The following is a 20,023-nucleotide window of genomic DNA, read 5'->3' as shown; positions in this document are numbered from 1 at the left end:
GAGCTGCGTGGGTCTGTCTGCGTGGAGCCCCGAGGCCAAGTGGGGGTTCAGCCTGCGTTTTTGTCTGAGTGCAGACGGACGAAGCTTTCTGAAGCCTGGAGCAGCTCTCAGCTACCGGTGACACCGAGGTGACCCCCAGCCCCTGGTATTGTTGGAATTCCATCTGAAACAGATGCTGGAAAAATGCAAGCCCACAGGAGGACGTCTGTGAAGTTTTGTTAGGCTAAGTTTAAAAATCTTAGAAATCTGCCGGAGAGGGAAATTGGATGATTTTAAGGGATCGTTTATCTACTGTCACATCCCCAAGGGTGCCTGGCCCTCTCCTGAGTCCTTACTGTGCAGGGGAACTGCACTCACCTGGGTCTGTAACCGGCCTGGTCCCCTGCACCTGCCTCTCATGTTGGTCTCAGCGCTATGTTTGCTTTAGACTGGTTTTTCTCGGATTCTAAGAAATCAGGGTATGTTGAGTTACGCTGTGTTTTCTTTCAATAATAAGAACGTGCAGAGGGATGATCTCCCAAAGGGTCCCTTGTGAGTGGCTTCAACCTGAGAAATCTTTTCCCCCAGAAACAATGTTTCAGTGGCAGTCAGACTTCCCAGCTGGCTCGGCTTCCATTATATTTGTGAAAATTGGTATAAAGAGTAGTACTGTCACAATATTTGGGACTTGAACCTAATTATCACATAAAAGCGTTCCCTTGATTTTACCTCATGTTGTGGTTTGTTGAGGGAACAGCAGAATTAGGGGGTCGGAGGAAGTTGGTCGAACACTCCCGAGGAGTCTCATGGGCACCTCTGCTTCTGTTAGATTCCTTCTCACACTCGAACTTTGCTTGGGCCTCGGTGCAGGTGAATTAATTAGCATCATTCCTGTGCCTTCTGAGTCATAGCCACCATCCAAGGGGTTTCTAAGAGGACAGTGAGAGGGAGACCAAGTGGGAGACTCTTTGGTTTCCCTTGTTCTGTGAGGTCAGGAGCTGAAGAATCCAGAGCTGGAAGCACAAGTTGAGATAGTCTGACGTGGGAGGGCACGGAGCCCCACCCGGGAAGGAAGGCCCCAAGCCAAGGCTCAGCTCAGTGCCAGGCATAAGGTTTCACCCCAGAAAAGCCTGCAGATGATGTGAGAGGTTTGCTGGGCCCAGGTAGTTCAAGCAGGAGCACGCTCCATCCGTCGTCAGAGGAGGCCTGGGCCAAACATACTTCAGTGCACTGGCTTCAAATTCCGAACGAGTATCAAGAAGCCTTAAGATAGGGGCACCTGGGTGGCTCAGTGGTTGAGCATCTGCCTTCGGCTCAGGTCATGACCCCGGGGTCCTGAGATCGAATCCCAAATCAGGTTCCCTCCAAGGCACCTACTTCTCCCTCTGCCTATATCTCTCGTGAATAAATACATAAAATCTTAAAAAAAAAAGCCTTAAGATGGCTTTGTTAAAGATGGATCACATTATATACGATTTATCTTTTGAATGCTGTTGCTAAATTTACAAGTGGAATTTCATTCTTAATCAATTAAAAATCCAGAGTGAAGAGCTGTACATTAAAATACTGTTATTTGTAAATATCAGAAGTTTTGGAATTCAATTACTATGCTATTTTTAGAAAAGGACATTTAGGTTTCCTTTCTTAAAACATTGCACGTTTAGCCCTGGCGTCTTCACTCAGAGAAGGTGCCTGGTGCATCATGATGGCTGGCGTCGTATTTGTTGAACCGATGGCACATCTTCGGACACTCGGTAGCATCACACGGTGAAGATCTACACACACACACACACACACGCGCGCGCGGAAATTGGTCGAACATATGTGTCATGCATAAAATAGAGGAGAAAAGCCAAATTACCAAACTAAACATAAGTGATTTCCGTTTTAACAATGACAGGAGAAAATGAATGCTTAAAATACCTTAAATTACCTGTGTGCCTCCTTTTTAAGAAAACACGAGACTTTGTCATTTATATTTATGAATGAATATTTGCCTCCTTTTTGCTCCTAGGGCATGCTGCTGAAGCGAAGCGGCAAATCGCTGAACAAGGAGTGGAAAAAGAAGTACGTGACCCTGTGCGACAACGGCGTGCTGACCTACCACCCAAGCTTACATGTGAGTGTGGACCCTTGGCGTGCGGGTGGCAGGCCCGCAGCTCAGCTCCCACGCTGCGTGTGTGGCGGGGGTGGGGGCCCTCCGGCCTCCGTCTCTGGTTTAAGTCGAAGGAGTCGAGGGTTTCCTGCTCTGCCACGAGATAAAGAGCACACCCCTCGCCCTCGTCAGACCGGGTGTCTCTCCCTCCCCCTCCCTGACAGCCCATCTCTGGTTCTGACTCTGCAAGGAGTTACAAAAAAGGGGGCGGATGAGGTAAAGTTTCCAGTGAAAGTAGAAAGACAAGAGCAGATAAGCAAAAGAGAAAGAAAAGCGAGCACGTATCTGAAAATCCAGAACAAAGGGCACAATTAGATCAGAGCCCAGGACTCCGCTCTGAGCAGCTGAGCACAACAGTTAAGTTTAACGCAGTTCGTGACTCAGTTTCTATTGTCAGGTAAACACACACGCCCGTTTGTAAGGTAAGGGAAGCGTTTCTACACGTGTTAATAAAATGCGATGTATCGGTGACGTACGGAAGACAGAATTAAAAAGCAGAATTAGTTTTATTTTGGGGGGAAATGCGGACATCCTACCCATCCGTGAGATCTCTTAGGGAGCCTTGATAAAATCTTTAGCTGGAGTATTAATCACAGTTCTCTAACAGCACATCCCACGAATCTTGCATATTTATTGGTCTCGATGCAGATAAATGTGTAGTTTAGAATATATAGCGTTGGGGCGCCCAGCTGGCTCAGTTAGTGAAGCATCTGCCTTCGGCTCAGGTCAGGGTCTCAGGGTCCTGGGATCGAGCCCCGCACTGGGCTCCCTGCTCAGCGGGGAGCCTGCTTCCCCCTCTCCCTCTGCCCTTCCACCTGCTTGTGGTGTGCGTGCTTGCTCTCTCGCGCTCTCTCTCTCGCTCTCTGTCTTTCTCTCTCAAATAAATAAATCTTAACAAAAAGGGGGATATCTAGTGTTGGCTGCTCATCGGATTGTATCGAAATGGTAAGCTTTGAATTTAAAAATGTTTAAATACTTGAAAAATTACACAGTTAGTTATGGGTAAGAAGTCACACATAAGGAGATTGAAGGAAGTCGTTCCCACAATTCCCCCCTCCCCCCGGGGAACACGACGGCTGGCGTTTTGGGGTGTGCGCTCCGGGCCGCTCGCTGTGCGTCAGTGCTTTATCCTCCAGGACCACGCGGCCACCCTGTGCGCCGTCCGCGCCCCCGTCTCTGGACACTGACAGATCGCATGCGCCTTCCCCGTGCCAGCAGATAGGCCTGTGTGCCACCATTGCTAACGGTTACGTCGCTGTCATGGGACATTAGCGTGGATGTGCCCTAATCGGTTTAATAATGTCTCCAGAATGAACGTTTGGCAAATAAATTCTTTGATTTTTTTTTTTTAATGTCTTAGGTAATCAGTGTCCTAGTGTATTTATCCTTTTCTAGAATTACAGGTAACAAGTGGTAGGCTTACTGTCTAATTTGCTTCCTGAGGTGAATTTCCCTTCTTCTGCGTGTCCTGCAGCAGTGGCTTTAGCCTTCAGAACCATGTTAGGAGGCAGGTATTTCATCAGGCATCCTTGACTTGTTTCTTTTTTTTTTTTTTTTAATTTTATTTTATTTATTTATTCATGAGAGACAGAGGCAGAGACACAGGCAGAGGGAGAAGCAGGCCCCATGCAGGGAGCCTGATGTGGGACATGATCCCAGGACTCCAGTATCACGCCCGGGCCGAAGGCAGGTGCTAAACCACCGAGCCACCCAGGGATCCCCCCTGACTTGTGTCTGATGTTGACGGGAACGCCTCCCATGCCTTACCCCCAGGTAGACTTCTGAGATGGAAATCTTCACGGTACCGGGCAAATTCCTTTGTGTTTGGTTTAATTTGGCTGACTTGGGAATAGAGTCAGGTTGCTTCTCCAGGTGGCCTCCACAACAGAGACTTAATGCCAGTCCCAGGAGGCCTGCCTGTGTCGGCTCCCACGCCACGTGCAGCCCCGTCAGCCTCCGCCGGAGCACCAGAGCAGGGCCGGGTCCTCACTGGGTTCTCTCCCCAGCGCCGCCCCATCAGCTGCCCTCTCGCTGGCTCATGTCAGAGAGCACAGGTCTGATGATTGACCCGGTCACTCTGTGCTATTTAGAGAGAGAAGCGTAATCAAAATATTCTTGCTAGGACTCACCAGACAAAGCAAGGTCTGACCGATGAGCCTTCCAAGCTACCTTACACTCGCCTGCTAAGCCCAGGCTTGATCAGAGGGACGTTTGCTTCTCCTTGCCAAGGGAAAAAGCTTGTGACAGCAGTTATGTCCCAGAAAGTTCCTGTAGGAGGGATGATCCCTACTCCCTTCCCATTCCAACCCTTCAGTTAATATAATCACAGTCAATTATTTGAAAATTCTCCCACATGAGCTGCTTCTTGTGATGCCCCTCAGCGCTCGCCTATTCCTTTACATGAACACACATGTGTACATGTGCATGGGTGTTGTTGGAGCCCGGAAAAGGAGCACAGCAGGGCTTTGCTATAATTATAGGACAAGAAGAGCCAATATCATTCTAAAGTGCAATTCATTTAATGCCTGTCTCCTGGGAACTGAAATTACTAGTGCAGGTACTCTCCTCCCTAAGGGAGTAGTGCAGTCTGGGGGTGGATTTTAATTACTGGAGCGCGGAGAGATGGCATGGCCTTCCCCGTAATCCTCCTTTGACTCTATTTTCACAACCAAGCTTCGGATGGAAGTTTGGAGAAGAAGTGAGTTGCAGGTACGTGTCCTCTTCCGAGCTGTCCGAGAGCTCCAGCTCCCTAACCGCGGAGTTTGTCTGGCAGTCTTTGGCTCAGAATGGGAAGACACATGAAAGGGATGCCCATGACTTTTTTTCGTGACACATTTGGGAGCATGCAGATGTGTTGCAAATTCAAGTCTTAAAATTCTCCGCCCTGAATCCCAATTGTGTTAGTCTAGGAACTTTTAAAAGGTGACCGAACCCAATGATACCAGTTAACGCTGATCGCGCAGCGACACCCCACTTCCTGGGAATCTCTGGGCTGTGTTATGGCTGGAAGCCCACACAGGTACATTTGCTGTGAGTGGTTAAAGACTGGGGAAATCTGCCCGGTTTGGTGGCTTTGGGTTTCATAAGTGGGGAGTGTCACTCTTTTGTCATCTGCACGGATCCAAAATAGCATAGCCCACAGCCCAGGTCTCTCCAGGGAGCAAAGGGAAAGAGTGGCTAAGTAATCTGATATCTGTAAATAGAGTTTTCTACAAAGATTAAGTGTTTCTCAGTAGCGGAGTAACCGAGCCTGCTGCTGGTGCATAGCACTGACTTGCGATGATTAGGTGACGTGTTTACCCAAAAGGAGCTTGGCATGATTTTCTGAGGATGGGAGTCTGCTAAGGTAATGCTTCCATATTGGGGTGAGCGGTGGGGGCTTGAGAGCCCTGGGCTAGAGGATGCACAAACCACGTACGATTCGAATAGGTACCGTGCAGGGCCATGCAGCAGCTCCTTGAAAACCAACATGCTGCCCTGTGGCTCTCTTCCCCAGCACAGACACGTATTCCTCGTGCACGTGCGTGCTGCTCACGGCCCACCTCAGGCTGGACCCGGACTCCACCACCAGCCATCTTCAACATGGTGATCGTGGTGAACCCAGTGAGCTGGTGGGGTTCTTGCACCTGGGGCCGAGTGAGGGATCGAATCAGGTTCAGAGGGAAATAGGCCGGCAGGTGAGGGCGCTTCATCGTCTCGTGCAAGGTTCGGCTTGCCTTGGAGTATCGGCCCCTAGCGGGGCATCAGCTCCCCCCGCAGGACTCGGTGTTCACTGGCCAAATTAGAGTCCCAGCCGAGCCCCCCAGCGCTCCTGGACAGACAGACAGACAGGCCAGGGCAGGAGTTTCCCAGGACAGTAGAGCGTGCGCTGTCCCCACAGGCTTCTCGCTTCCTAACTCGCCGGACGATGCCTTGGCTGCTGCAGGAGCTGGGCAGTGCCGATCTCCTCAGAGCTTTGCTTGGAAAAGATCCTGAAGCAGCAGCAGACTCTGGCTTTAGCTCACTCTGGACACCGTGGAAACAGGAGACTGACCATTTCCTAAATTTGCCACCAAAAAAAAAAAAAAAAAAAAAAATCTTGGAAGCTTAAATGTCTTCATTGAAGGCACCTAAAGAAGATCTCCCAGAAGAGGGGAGTTGCCATCCTTCAAGAACCTGGGACAGTCTCATTACACAGGAGGTGTCTGTGGCCATCTTTATGGAAAAGGTCATCCTGCAGACACGAACCCCAAGTTTCAATACCGAGCCAATGCTCTGGCATGAGAGCAAACACCCCCAGCCTCCTGACAGGACAGACCATCAGCGTGTGGTCCCAGCTGCGGGCCAGGCCTGTGGCCTCCCAGCCGAGTGACGTGCACTTTGAAACTGTGGCTTCGGAAGCAGGTGTGAGCGGCGCGGGGACTGGGCCCTGCAGCGCCCTGTGGGGTTGGCGTGAGGCCGGCCAGCTCGCCGTGTGCTCGGAGTGGGTCGGCTCCCGGGGAAGTTCCCAAGGCTGTTCTCAGAGGACTGCCCGTCTCTCAGAGCTCAGACACGGTTCTCCAGGTGGCAGGTCATCCGCCAGGGACCTCACTGGGTGGTGGCCCCGGAGTGTCACTTACTGCGGGTCCCATTCCTTCGGATTCCTCTTCTTTCTTTCCCATCCTTTCCCAGTCCCATCTTCTTCCAAGGCTTCATTCTTCCGGTTTGGTGGCATCATCCCCAGAAGTGTCTGTTCATCGTGAGCCCCAAGTGCAGGCCTGGCACAGAGTAGTTAGGAGACCAGCCCCCCTCGGAGGCCGTGACACACAGCTGGGCCTCGCCCGTCATCTGTTTAGGGCAGGTTTTCCCCACGTGACAGAGACACGTTCTGGAAGGAAGCCTTTCACCCCAGCCGTCCGTGTTTCCTGCTGTTGGAAACCTTGCACATTCTTCTCACGGAGGAGAGAACCTTGGTCTGTAAGCCGGGATGCCTGTGCATGGCGCCATCGTAGGACGTGACAGTCTCTCTGGAAACCAGGAGGAAGTAGGAGAAAGGTGGACCAGCCTACCCCAGACCGAGAAGGCTTCCTGAACATTGATCATGCCAGTACCTCCCACCCCAGGTTTGCTCACTGTGCATCCCGTCAAGCATTGCCAGGCCCCCTCTGTGGGGAGGACCAGGACATGGGGCATAGGAGGTGGAAGTGGTGGTGAGTCTCAGCCCGCGCGGTTCTCAGGATGGGGGGTGCCTCGGCCAGGCTCTGTCTGAGAGGACGCACACGTGCCGCACCTTGGCCCTGTGCCCGGGCATGGCAGCAGCTGCTGTGCACTGGGCCTGGGCCATCCCGCCTTCTACACACAAGCGGGAACTTGCCTGTGCTTCAGAGCACACGTCTGTGCTCTTCAGTGTTGCTGCCGGGCGGGCCTCTTACGGCGGACCCTGAGAAACGGGCTGGACACTGTCCACTCTGGAAATCTGGGGAAAGAGTCCTTTGGACGGGAAGTTTGACGACTGTGTGTTCAGAGGCCGTGCCAGAGGCATTACCGGCACCTCAGCAGACGAGCTGATGGAGTCCGTTGGGCCCTAAGGAGAAGCCCACCCCAGGGTTGGAGCTGCTGGGCGGGATCGTTGGGTTACACGGGAAGGCGAAGCCCGGGGCCTGGGACACCCGGTTCACTTGATGCCCCTTTCTCCAGATGCTGTTTTTAATTAAGTTAAACCCATAACCCCCAGTTTTGATACCAGGTGGCAGGCTTGGCCAAAATAACGAAGCTGCTTTGGGTTTGTCACCACTCGGGTGGGCTGGCCCAGTGGTCCGCCCAGGACACAGGCCCGTCAGTGCTAACGCCAGGGGAGGCCTGTGGAGAGCCTTGGAAGAGATCCTGGAGCAGCAGCCGGACAGCGTGGTCACCCTCCCTCCAGGGCTGGCCCACTTGGCCCTCCCCCCCCCCATCTCCACCTGGTGTTCTGCAAACACAGCCCTAAACCAGCAAGACTCGAGTATGCGAGGCCGACTTCTGAAGCCGCTCTGCGGCCTGGGTGTTTGCTTCTCTGAGGACCTTTATGTCTGTAAGATCTTTCAAAGGCCCTGCCTGCCTCACTTTCTTGGGGGGAGGTAGGTATGAGTGTCTTGTTTATGACACTTCGCTGGATCACAGTCGGGATGGGCAAAGGGCAGCCTGTTCTGTGGACTTTTAAATCTGAGCCTCGGGGAGCACCTTGATAGAAAAATGGAGGGGATAATGAGAAAGAGCTCCGACCTGGGGGCTTCACAGTCCAGCATCGCCACCTATTCATCTTCCATGTCGGGAGAGCACCGTCGAGGGCACGGCTGACAGAGGTGTGTGCGCCGGATTCCTGAGCGTGAGCTCCTGGCCACGCGGTCGGGCCGAGGACTTCAGGGGGCCCCGCCCAGGAAGGCTGACCTTCCTCCTGAGGATGTGGGCGGCCGGCAAGTCCCACCTGGCGGACGCGGGCAGGAAAACCTCCTCCTGGGATTTCGTTCCCATTCTGCATGTGGCCCCGGGTGGAAGGAGCCGTGGTTCTGTCCTTTCTTCCTGACGTACGGAGCCGGACTTTCCTTCACGCAGGAAAGTCCCACCTCCCCGGGTGGCTCCACCTCTCCAGGCGGCTGAGACGCCCCTGCCACGCAGCACCTGCTTCTCTGTGCTGTTGACGCTTGTTTGGTTGCTGTTTTTTTCTCCACGTCAGTAGAGTCAAAGTTGGACTCTAAATTGTCACATCAGAATGCTGATTTCAGTAAATTTTTAGGTTCAGAATCAGACAGAAAATCCCCTTCATTATGGATGCAAGAATGACAAAAAGATCTGGGATGAATTCCTGAGTGGGTCTTTTTCTCAAAAGAAATAACATACGGGAAAAAAGGAAGATACTTACGTAGTGAGAAGCACTGTGGCCTGTACCCACTAGCAGTCATCATTTAAAATACACACAACTCTTGGGCAGCCCGGGGGGCTCAGCGGTTTAGCGCCGCCTTTGGCCCAGGGCGTGATCCTGGAGACCCGGGATCGAATCCTGCATCGGGCTCCCTGCGTGGAGCCTGCTTCTCCCTCTGCCTATGTCTCTGCCTCTCTCTGTCTCTCTCATGAATAAATAAATAAAACATTTTAAAAAATAAAAATACAACCCTTGTGCAAAATAAGGGCGTTTTACTTGACGATCCACTGCGAATCTGTGATCCGTCCCTTCAGCGAGCTTCGCGCACCTGCTGAGGTGGACCTCATGGCTTGAGGTGGAGAACATGGAGTCCTCTTCCCAGAGAAACTGCATTGGTTCCCCCAAGACATTGCCGAAGTCACACTAGCTTGAGTCTAGATGATGGGGCAGGTAGATTTGAAGCCCAGATTTCTAGATGTAGAACCTTTGAGTCACGGGATGAGCCACAGCCCTGAGATTACAGCCCCCCCCCCCCCGCCCGCCCCAACTGGGAAGAACGATGTCACATGCATGCTGTGTGACACCCTCTGCAGGAAGCGTAATGAATTTTGTGATGAACAGTTATTTGGTCTTGCTTCCCCTTCATAAGCCGCAGTGCTGCTGCCGGCTGCCCTCCTCTGGCCTGGGTGTCCTTTCCCAGCCTGGCTTCTTCTGCGTCCACTCTGCTGCCCATCGGGCGGGCGGCCCTTCCTGGCCTCCCTCCACGAGAGGTCCTCCCTGGTTGCATGCAGGCCACCTGTTCTCCTGCTGCCTTCCAGTCTGTACAGCCCCGTCCAGCATAGTCCAGTTGAGGGCAGGGACCGTGCCCTGATCCCACGTTGGCCCGGGGCTAGAGTGTGCTAGGCACACAGGCCGCTACTTGTGTGTCACACGGACTCAAGTCCCACGGCTCGTGCAGTGTCTTTGCCCCTACACTGCCTGGGCTGGGATCCTCACGGGTGACGGTCCTGGCTCTCCTTTGAAAACACGGTGGAGAAAATGAACCCCGGCGCACGACTAGACCTCCCTGAGTGTAGATGAGCTTACGTCAGGTGGGGAGAACAGTGTTCTACAAAGGCCGTAAAACCTTAAAACGCTGCTGACGTCCTCATAGAATCCATGTGAACGCCGGTTAGGAAACTGGATCCTGAGGAGCAGAGATCTGGAACTCTGGCCACAAGTGAACCCCGCTCTTCTAGTCTGACCACCTGTTTAAGGAGAAGGGGAACGGGTTTGTAAGCAGGGGGAGTTTCTAGAGTGGCTGGCACCAGCCCCGGGGAAGCAGAAAACCCCCGGTTAGTTGTGATGGGGACTGACGGGGTGCGCCCTGGGGGTGGGGTCCGTGGGGCCTTGTTGAGGTTGGGGGAGAAGCTGTGCCCCAGGTCCGCCAGCGTTCTCTGCCTGCCGCAGCAGTAATCGCTGTCCAGTCATCCCAGCAGCGTGGGTCCGCGGGCACGCCTGGCCTTGCAGGCCCACGGTGGGAGCAGCCCCTCCACAGGCTCCGTGCAGGGATGTTGTTTGCTTCAGATCGCGCTTGACGCTCTGCCTCGTTCCAAGAGGGGCTTTCGGGCAGCTGGCAACAGGCAGTTGACATAAGTAAAGTAAGGACATGCACCTACGTCATGATAGAAGAACAGAGGCCGTACGTGCACACGCACAGAACTCCACCTAACTTGTCTTACGGCGGGAAGTCCCATGAGGTGGATCTCCGCAGCCTCGGCACATCCTTACCTCCGCCCATCTTACAACTCCTCCTGCCTTCATCTCTGAGGTGTCCCATTGGCGTCCTAGGCCGTTTCCTTCTGATGCACGGTGGAAACCCGCACTCATTCGTGATTTCTGGCACCGCAGTGACCAGGTCGGGGTGTTGGTCCCCGCCTTCCGTCCTCCCCGGGAGCTCATCCCCAGGACCTCAGCAGTCCCACCCACAGAGGTGGATTCCCCAAACCCCCGCCTCTCCTGGGCTCGAGGCTGCACGTCTGCTCCGGCCTGCGGGTGTGCCGCCCTGCCCACCAGGTTTTCCAGAACTCGGCCACTGTCCGCTGTGCAGAGAGGGGCAGCTCTCCCTGTGATCCTTTTCACTTCGCCGTGTACTTTTCGTCGTGTTAGTTACTTTCTGCCACTTGATTATTTTAATTTTTTTTAAATAGGCTTTGACGTTATACCATATTCTTTTTTTTTCTTTAAATTTATTTATTTATGATAGTCACGGGGGGGGGGGGGGTAGGCAGAGACATAGGCAGAGGGAGAAGCAGGCTCCATGCACCGGGAGCCCGACGTGGGATTCGATCCCAGGTCTCCAGGATCACGCCCTGGGCCAAAGGCAGGCGCCAAACCGCTGCGCCACCCAGGGATCCCCACTTGATTATTTTAAATGTGTCGATGATGGAGAGGCTCCCCGCTCTGCTGAGGTGGGGGGGCCTCACGCCTCCGTGGGACCCCCAGGCCTCTCCTGCAGCCTCCCCGTGCACTGGCTCCAACCCCCCCCCCCCACTGGACTTTCCTTCCAGCGGCTTGCACCTGCCTTGTCCTCTGGCCTCCGGGCCCCAACATGTAGCTGTCCTCCCCTCTTCTCCTCGCCAGACTGACTTCGGCTCATCCTTCCGTGCAGTCTTGAGGGACACTCCTCAGCCAGGCCTGTTGCAGTGCACCTGCCCGTGTGCCTTCCCCTTGCTATGTCAGTCGTCTCTCTGTTCTCTCCGCTCATCCGGTGGCCTGCTTCTCCCAAGCCTGGGAGCCCCTGGCACAGAGACCCCTGGGGTTCTGTCAGCTACATTTCCTCCACATCGGCGCTGTCTTGTCAAACAAAGTGTGAGGCTCGATGGGCCACACACTCGGGCTGTCCTCACACCTACAGGCCTGCAGTTCCCGAAATCCTAAGCAGAGGAAGCCACCTCCCGATGCTTTTAAGCCACGAAAATATGTCACAGTCCTATCCAGGCTCCACTTGAGAAAAGATGGAAAAAAAGGTCTTCAAGGTGGAAAAGGAGCTCAAGGTTTTTGTTTTGTCTTTTTAATTGTGGTAAAATACATACAACATAAAAGTTAACCATCTTAACCGTTTCTGAGTGTGCAGTTCAGTGGTGTGAAGCGTATCCTCAGCATCGTGGCCCCAATCTCCAGAAACAGTTCATCCTGCAAAGCTGAGACTATCCCCATTAAACGCTAAGCCCCATCCCCTTCCCTGCAACCCCTGACAACCACCGTTCTACCTTCTGTCTCTGAATTTGCCTGCTCTGAGTTCCTCACTTGAGTGGAGTCATAGAGGATTTGTCTTTTTGTTACCGACTTTTATCACTAAACATAATATCCTTGAGGTCGGGCCATCCATGTTAGAGCACAGTACAGGGTTTCCTCCCTTTTTAAGGCTGAACGATGTTCTTTTCTGGGTCTGTACCACATTTTGTTTATCCATTCCTCTGCGGCTGGGCATTTGGATCGCTTCCTCAGTAATGCTGCTGTGTTGAACCTGGGTGTGCTGATGCCCCTTCCAAGCTTCGGGTTTTATTGTCCAAACTACAACATGCGAGAAGCAGAGAGAAACGCTAAATTTCAGAGATGTCCAGTCTTAACCAGGGCCCACTGGGGAATTTTCTGGGCCCAGTCCTGAATAGAGAGAATGACGGAGGAACCCAGGTGGTGTGAAACCCTGGTGCCCTGGGCTGCCCTGCCTCTGCTTCAGGGGACCTGGGAGCTGCCCCGGGCATTCACCCAGTCTCAGACATGGTGATGGATGATTTCTCCACCTATCAACGCTGTCAGACCCGTGGAAGGATCCCGCCAAGGTAGTATAAATATTTTCAGGGAATATCTACAACTTTGGTTAGAAAGAATGACTACCGAAAAACTCAGACCTTTTGCAGATACACAGAAAAAGTTAGATTCTTTATCAAAGTCTTATTTCTGCCTAAGGAATTTCTTGTTTATTTTATAGAGCTCTCAGGGTTTGTAAAGTGTTTGGATTTTCAAATACAACGGCCAAAACGCCTGCTCACTGTGGTACAAGCTGTCTTCACGTCAATCACAGATTGTGCATAAGTAGGGCATGACCAGGCCAAGAAAAGTCTTCATATTTTGTTTAAAATATCAAACCACCAAATATCCCAGATCCTACCTTATTTTTTTCTACACTGAAAAAAAAAAAAAAACCTTCTTTTCCAATTAAAAACAAATACTACACATGTATGTACGAGTTTCTGTAAATATGCAGATTTGACCACATAGCTTGTGGGTTTGAGTCTCAAAAGCTTCTAGTGGAGTCGACGGGACATTGTCTCATCGGTACACAACACCCAGTCCATCTCATTTTGTTGTCAATTTTTTGTCCTTTTTTTTTTTTAGTGTTCCTAACTGTAGCCAGAATTCTTGCAAAAAGGTAAATAAATCAAGACCATTGGTTTTCTCCCCTGACCTTAGTCCCTACTGAGAGCTCGACGTGGGGGGTCATGAGGAAATACTCTTTCGCTTCCACCAAGAAATTGAATTCCATTATTATATTTTATAAATATTTTCTTCTGTGGCTCATAACCCAATTGCTGGCTTGTTGCGAAGGTCTTGCAAGGAAGAAGGAGGTGGAGGTGGAGGCCCTGCCTCTTCTCAGGTGGGCCCGTGGCCCCAAATGGAAACCAATCAAGGTGCGATTTATGTTCATTAAGTGCTTGTCAAAACTGAAAAATTTTCTAATCAACAGCAATCTAGCGGCGGCCCCCTCGATGGCTGGGAGTGCCACCTCTGCTGCATCGGCTCTTTGCCTGTTACAACTCTAGGCGAAAATCCGCTGATGATTACATTAGGCTAAGCTGCGGAGTAAATGAACCATGTCTTATTTAGGTGCCACTAGCTTCAGTGTAGTCCTGCCCCGCAGGGCACTTGATAGCGTTTTATGGCTTTAAAATTAGTGTGGCTTCCCATTTGCTGCAGGGTGCTGCATGTTATGCCTTTGAACTCAATAAGCAAAGGGAAGGGGGCCTTTTGTTTTTCCCCCGTATTTTTCTCCCTTGCATTTTAGCAATTTTGTTTTGCATCTTTTCCAGACGGCATTTTGCAATAAAAATGTCTGACTACTGTGTACTTGCCTCCCCCACCAAAAAAAAAAAAAAAGAAGAAGAAGAAGAAAAAAGAAGGATGGAAAGAGGAGAGGGAGAAAAATTAAAAGTAGAACATGTCACACGTTTGCAAGAGGACACGAATTCTTTTTTCCTGTGCTGGGAAGTGAAAAGTCGCTTTGCAGGTCACCCCTCATGGCTTATCCTGTCGGGTGCGAACAACATGTTTAGCTCAGGAAATGCCCACACAGAATCAGGGGGCAGAGATTTCAGGATTTTCACTGGACAGCAGTAGAAAGAGCTGTCGTTTGTGGAGGGCTTTGGCTCCCTCGTACACAGTTCGCACATGAACTCCGAGCATCCTCAGATGGTCCCACGAGGTGGGAACTGCTCATCTTCCTGGCTTTAAAGACGTGGAAACAGGGACCAAGCAGCAGGCCCCAAGCACACAGCTGCTGAATCCCAGAGGTTGGGTCCCGGGCAGGGTCCCCACGGCCGTAACTCGGGCCACAAGGAAGCCGACTTTGTCCTCTGCAGACTTCCAAATGAAGGAAGGAAACCAGAACGTTAATTGACTGCTCTTTGTGGGAAATGAATCTGATCAAAGCACCGCAGGCCACCTCAGCTGCTGTAACATCAGGGAAACAGAGTAAGTCCTATAAAAGCAAGGCAGCAGAAGAAACTAGACAGGTGTGACGGTGCGTCCTCCAGTGTTGTGGTGGGTGACCATGGATGTGGGAGATTGCTGTCCTGCACGGGGTCAAATGGTGGAAGACCAGGGATGACGATCAGTAGTGCCTCCACCCCCACCCCCACTCCCACCCCCCAGGACAGACTGTGTGCTCTTCTGTCTTAAAATCCACTTCTTTAAGAGCTCTCTTCTAGCAGATGGACCCCAAGAAGTCTCAAGTTTTAAAGAGCTTCAGATCTAATATCACTATGACGAGCGTTCCTGTCTCACTCAGAACTTCCCAGATCCGGCTGCTGGTCCAGTTGTTTCAAGCTGTAATTGTTTATTAAAGTACTCACAGAGCCGAGGCACGGGGCCTGCCCCTCGGAGTTCAGCGCGGTGAAATCTCACTCAGGCTTGCCCTCGGGAGAGGCCTACGGTGACCGCGAGGACAGGAAGCCATTTTCATCCCCGACGCATTCATTTCGTGCGGGCTGGGTTTGGGCACGCATGGGTTACAACTGGGTAATATTCAATTTAACCGAAAATGAGGAAAATCTTTCTTGCAGTGTAAAGCTCAATATACTAGGTCAGTCAAGACCGAGACAATCGGGAAGCAAAAAGTATATTCATAATTCAATTTGGAGTTTTCTGCTGTTTTGATTTATATTATAATAACCTATTCCCCAGGGCTGACGTTGGACTTCAGCCCACACGTGGTGGGTGCTCCGCCGCCGCAGAGGTCGGCCGTGACCGCGTGTTGGAGCCCTCCACGGTGCGTGACGCGCGTCACCCCAATGCCCCCCTCCCCGTGATCCTTGCCCAGCCCACCGCCCTGCCAGGCATCACGTGGTCACTGGGCCCTGTAATGTTTCTGGTCACCGAGGAACCACCTGTCATAACTGTTGGATTTGCTGTAGCATTTGTCACGGCCACCAGTAGACGTCCACCTTGCTGGGTTACCTTCTTCCTGCGGTGGCCGCACGTCACGTTGAGCGTTGCTTGAGCGGTCTTTACAAAGGCGACTCCGAAAGTGAAACCCTGGAATTCTGTTGGCTGTCTGGGGAAACAAAAATCATTTCTCCTAGGGTTTTCTACTTTGAAGCTGCCTCCTACCTCGCTATTGTGACTGGTCCTTTGGAGAGAAGGAGAGATTGTCTTCTTTTGAGTTATGTGATCTGAAAGGACATGGCCAGAAGATTCTCCTAGTTTTACGATATTTTCATAGTATTTTTAGGGCGTCGGTTTCCTCTGTGCCTGTCACTGCAGATGAGCCTATTGTTTATTATTCAGAAATGTTGGACTCGAACACTTGCTTAGTCTCTTTGAATGGACGGTATTATGTGTTCTTTATAGATTAGTTTCCTTTGAAAATAGTATTAAATGGAGTTGGGAATAGCAGTGCATCTAACAATGGCTTCTCTTACATACTTTTTTTTCCCCCGAGCCTAGAAGTAAGGATTTTTTAAAAATAGAACTTATACAAACTACTGTCCCTCTTTGAACCTGGACATTCATGAAATATAGTGAAAATCAGGAGAATGAGTCAAACCTTTCCTCCAGGAAAAGACAAACAAATCTGAAGAGCATCTCTACTCTCTCTGCATAGACCAGGCCCTTGCTGCCTTCCCCCAGCTGCATGTGTAAAGTCCACGTGCACTCGTAGCCCCTGGCCATTTTGTGAACATTCAACTGGACAAGTGGTTCTTGAGCCTTTTGGCCTTAGGACTCCTTTACCTTCTAAAAATTACCGAGGAATCCAAAGGATTTTTGTTTCCATGGGTTATATCTTTTTTTTTTCTTAAGTTTTTTTATTTAAGTAATCTTTATACCCAACATAGGGCTCGAACTCCCAACCACAAGATTCAGAGTTGCACGCTCCTCCAACTGAGCCAGCCAGGCACCCCATCTGTGGGTTTTTTTTTTAAAGATTTTATTTATTTATTCATAATAGACATAGAAAGAGAGGGAGAGAGGCAGAGACACAGGCAGAAGGAGAAGCAGGCTCCATGCCGGGAGCCCGACGTGGGACTCAATCCTGGGGCTTCAGGATCACGCCCTGGGCCAAAGGCAGGCGCGAAACCACTGCGCCACCCAGGGATCCCCCATCTGTGGGTTTTATCTAATTGATACCTTGTTAGAAATCAAAACTAAGAAAAATCATATAATTTATTTAAAAGCGTGATCAACCACCCTTAGGGAATATTATTACATAAATAACATTTTTAGGAAAAATGCATTTTGCACAACGAAGGGAAATCTTGAGAAGAGTAGGATTGTGTTAACTGTTTCTCCAAAGCTCATTGATATATCTGGCTTAATAAAAGAGAGCCGGATTGTCATACCTGCCATCTGCTTCATTCTGCTGCAATACATTGTTTTGATTAAAGTGTATTGAGAACCTCACCTTATACAGGTATTTAGCTGGAAGAGGGAGGAGGATTTTAAGAGCCATTAGATCTACTGTGGATGTTGTTTTTGGACGCTACATCAAGACGCAACACGTGACAGTTTATTATAACTTAGAAATGCAGCATGGGACCTGAAACAGTATCACTAAGTATTTCCTTCTCTGCTCAGTGAAAATCCATTGAACCATCTTGCAGGTTAAATGACCTTTCATCCTTCCATGTGACACCATGCATAGCTCATTTCAAAAATACTGCTTAGGGACCCTAGGGTGGCTCATTCAGTTAAGTGTCCTCCTCTTGATTTCAACTTGTCTTGATTTCAGGGTCCTGAGATCCAGAGCCCTGCATTGGGGTCTGCACTCAGCAAGGAGTCTGCTTGAGATTCTCTCTTTCTCCCTACCCCCTGCCCCTCTTTGTGTGTGTGTACATGTGTGCACTGTCTCTCTCTCTCTCTAATAAGTAAATAATTGAAAAATATTGTTTAACAGAGGTACGCTGCATTTCAAATGGTGACACTTTTCATCATAGAATATCCAGAAGCTACTTTCATTTATATCACTGCCCATCTTGTCAGGAAAGAGCATCAGTATTTGGAAAGTGTCAGGCTCATGGGGAGAGATACAAGTTGCCAAGATTCTCATCCTCACTGGAAGCTCAAATTATACGCTAGCTACAGATACTGTCCACTGTTCTTCCTGCAGTGCTCACTTTGTTCATTTTCAAGAAAATACCTGCCGAAGGCCCAAGACTGAATAATCATAGTTAATGTCTGACATAGTCATTCTTTTGAGTAAAAATGTGTCCTGACAAAAATGTGGCTAGTTCAGCTTGCAACTCAAACAATCACAGAAGTATGTTTCAGCAGGACAGACAGCTTCTGAGTGTGGCACTGATACCCACGTGTGCTTGTCATGTCATTACCCAGAAAATTAAAAAGATGCATATGTACTCAGGGTTGAAATGGTTAAGAATCAGTAGTTGCCTTTTTTTTTTCTCTCTCATTTATTTACTTATTTGAGAGAGAGCATGCAAGCTGGGGGCAGGAAGAGGCAGAGGGAGAAGCAGGCTCCACGCTGAGCAGGGAGACTGATGTGGGACTCAATCCAAGGACCCTGAGATCATGACCTGCGCCGGAGGCAGACTTTTCATTGACCCAGCAACCCAGGCATCCAAGAACATTCTTCAGTGAAACTCCTTTTTTTTTTTTTTTTTTTAATTTAGAGAGCGTGGCAGTGGATAATGACAGTTAGGGGCTGGTACCATTGGGTTCCACTCCTGGGTTCGTGCTCTGGCCAGCAGCTTTCGTCACCATAAAAACAAACTTCAACACTGAAGGAGGCAGACAGTATCTTGGGATGTGTTGAAAATAGCCCCGAAGCCGTGAACCCCTGGATAGGGCATCGGGGACCCTATTGAGAACTGCCAAGCAGGTCATGCAAAGAGGAAAAATCTGAAATACTGGCCACAGCAAGTATCAGCTTGTCCTGACGGTGATCTAACCTAGACAAAATACATTTATGTGTTAATATAGTAAATTTCGAAGCATTTATGTGCAATTAGAAACCAGAACTTACTGGGAAACCCTAATTGGAACAAAAACCTGTGATTTTCCCCCCGCATCATTTAATTATGAAAACGAGTCTCCATACTTTTTAAAAAGTATGGGTAAAATCGGAGCAGCGTTGATTGCATTATCTGTACTTGAAGAGAGTAGAGTCTCAAAGCCGCGTGTCTTAATTCAGATGCTCTCATTCTGAGATGCCAGTCATACCGCTTCTGCATTTGGGGTTGGCTTTAAGATCTTGTTAACTGCTTTCGGTACCCCCGTGAACACATCAAGCAGACCCATCTTTCAGCAGACAGCCAAAGGTAATGTCGGGATGGGAGGCAGTGAGAATCAATATAGTAAGAGTATTTTTAGGGACTATTGATGGATTGCTGTATTTTGAGCTTAAGTCCAAGCGCCAGATGCCCCAGAGCTGACTAAGATGAACTCACCATTTACTGAGAACCACATAGGCCATCACGCACGTAGAGGGCTCTGAGACGGCCAAGACAGGACTACACACCTTTCCCTCTGCACTTTTGGGGAGCGCTCCTGGGCTGCATTAGTAGCCTCCTGTGGCATCCGGGTGAGGGCTTCCTTACTCTCCCTGCGGAGCCCGGCGCCAGCCGGTTGATGACCTCCAGGTCCTGGTCACGCGTAACCGGGAGATTCGAGGACAGGATTGTGCAGCCGCAAATCAATTAATTCTCGGTATCCGGGGAGATCCCATACACCGCGGCACTAATGACTCCACGGCCCTCTCTGAAGGCAGCCCCCCAGAAGGTGGGAGCCGCTTTAAGCCGTGCTTCTGTCAGCAAGCTGGAAGCTGTGGGTCCCTGACACGGCTCTCAATTGCTAGCAGGTTTCTCTCATTGCACCTCATTTGCATCTGGGACGTCAATTAGCATGTTTGTTGAGGCTAATTGAATGAAACTCAATCATAGCTCTTAATTGCTTGACTATGTGAAAAGAAATCACATTAATGCAGCTAATTAAGTGTACGGCAATAGATGCAACATAATTAGGAGCGAGAGGTAAAAAACAAGGGATGGCAAAGGTGCAAGAGTGGGGTTGCAGGGGGACGCGGCGCACAGTTACCAAGCTATCCGCACGTTCAGCAACGGGTCCCTTTGCTCCAGCGCCTGCTTGGAAAAAATAATCCGCACGGCGAGCCTGGACAACTTGAGAAGAAAAATGCAAATAGGTTTGCAATTACTACTTTTTCAAGCTGTTGAGGGGCAGGAGATGGCACCTCTGGGGGGCCTGGCTCTTGAGTGGGCCCCAGGGACTTGTTAAGTGCTGTTTAAAAGTACTTGGCTTTG

General features: G+C 50.4%; 1 protein-coding gene across 6 annotated transcripts in view; it reads left to right on the top strand.

Moving 5' to 3' along the window:
* The window catches only part of AGAP1 (ArfGAP with GTPase domain, ankyrin repeat and PH domain 1), a 533,866-nt gene that overhangs the window by 325,711 nt on the left and 188,132 nt on the right, over positions 1–20,023 (top strand). For all 6 annotated transcript variants that reach the window (XM_055346220.1, XM_055346218.1, XM_055346217.1 and 3 more), the window contains exon 10: positions 1,994–2,098. In XM_055346220.1, the coding sequence (XP_055202195.1) occupies positions 1,994–2,098 (105 nt within the window). The remainder of the gene's footprint in view (positions 1–1,993; positions 2,099–20,023) is intronic.

The sequence above is a fragment of the Nyctereutes procyonoides genome, unplaced genomic scaffold (assembly GCF_905146905.1).
Source record: "Nyctereutes procyonoides isolate TBG_1078 unplaced genomic scaffold, NYPRO_anot_genome, whole genome shotgun sequence".
In the NCBI taxonomy this organism is placed as follows: Eukaryota; Metazoa; Chordata; class Mammalia; order Carnivora; family Canidae; genus Nyctereutes; species Nyctereutes procyonoides.
Note: the sequence above shows the minus strand (reverse complement) of the source record. Positions and strands in the feature narration are given on the sequence as shown.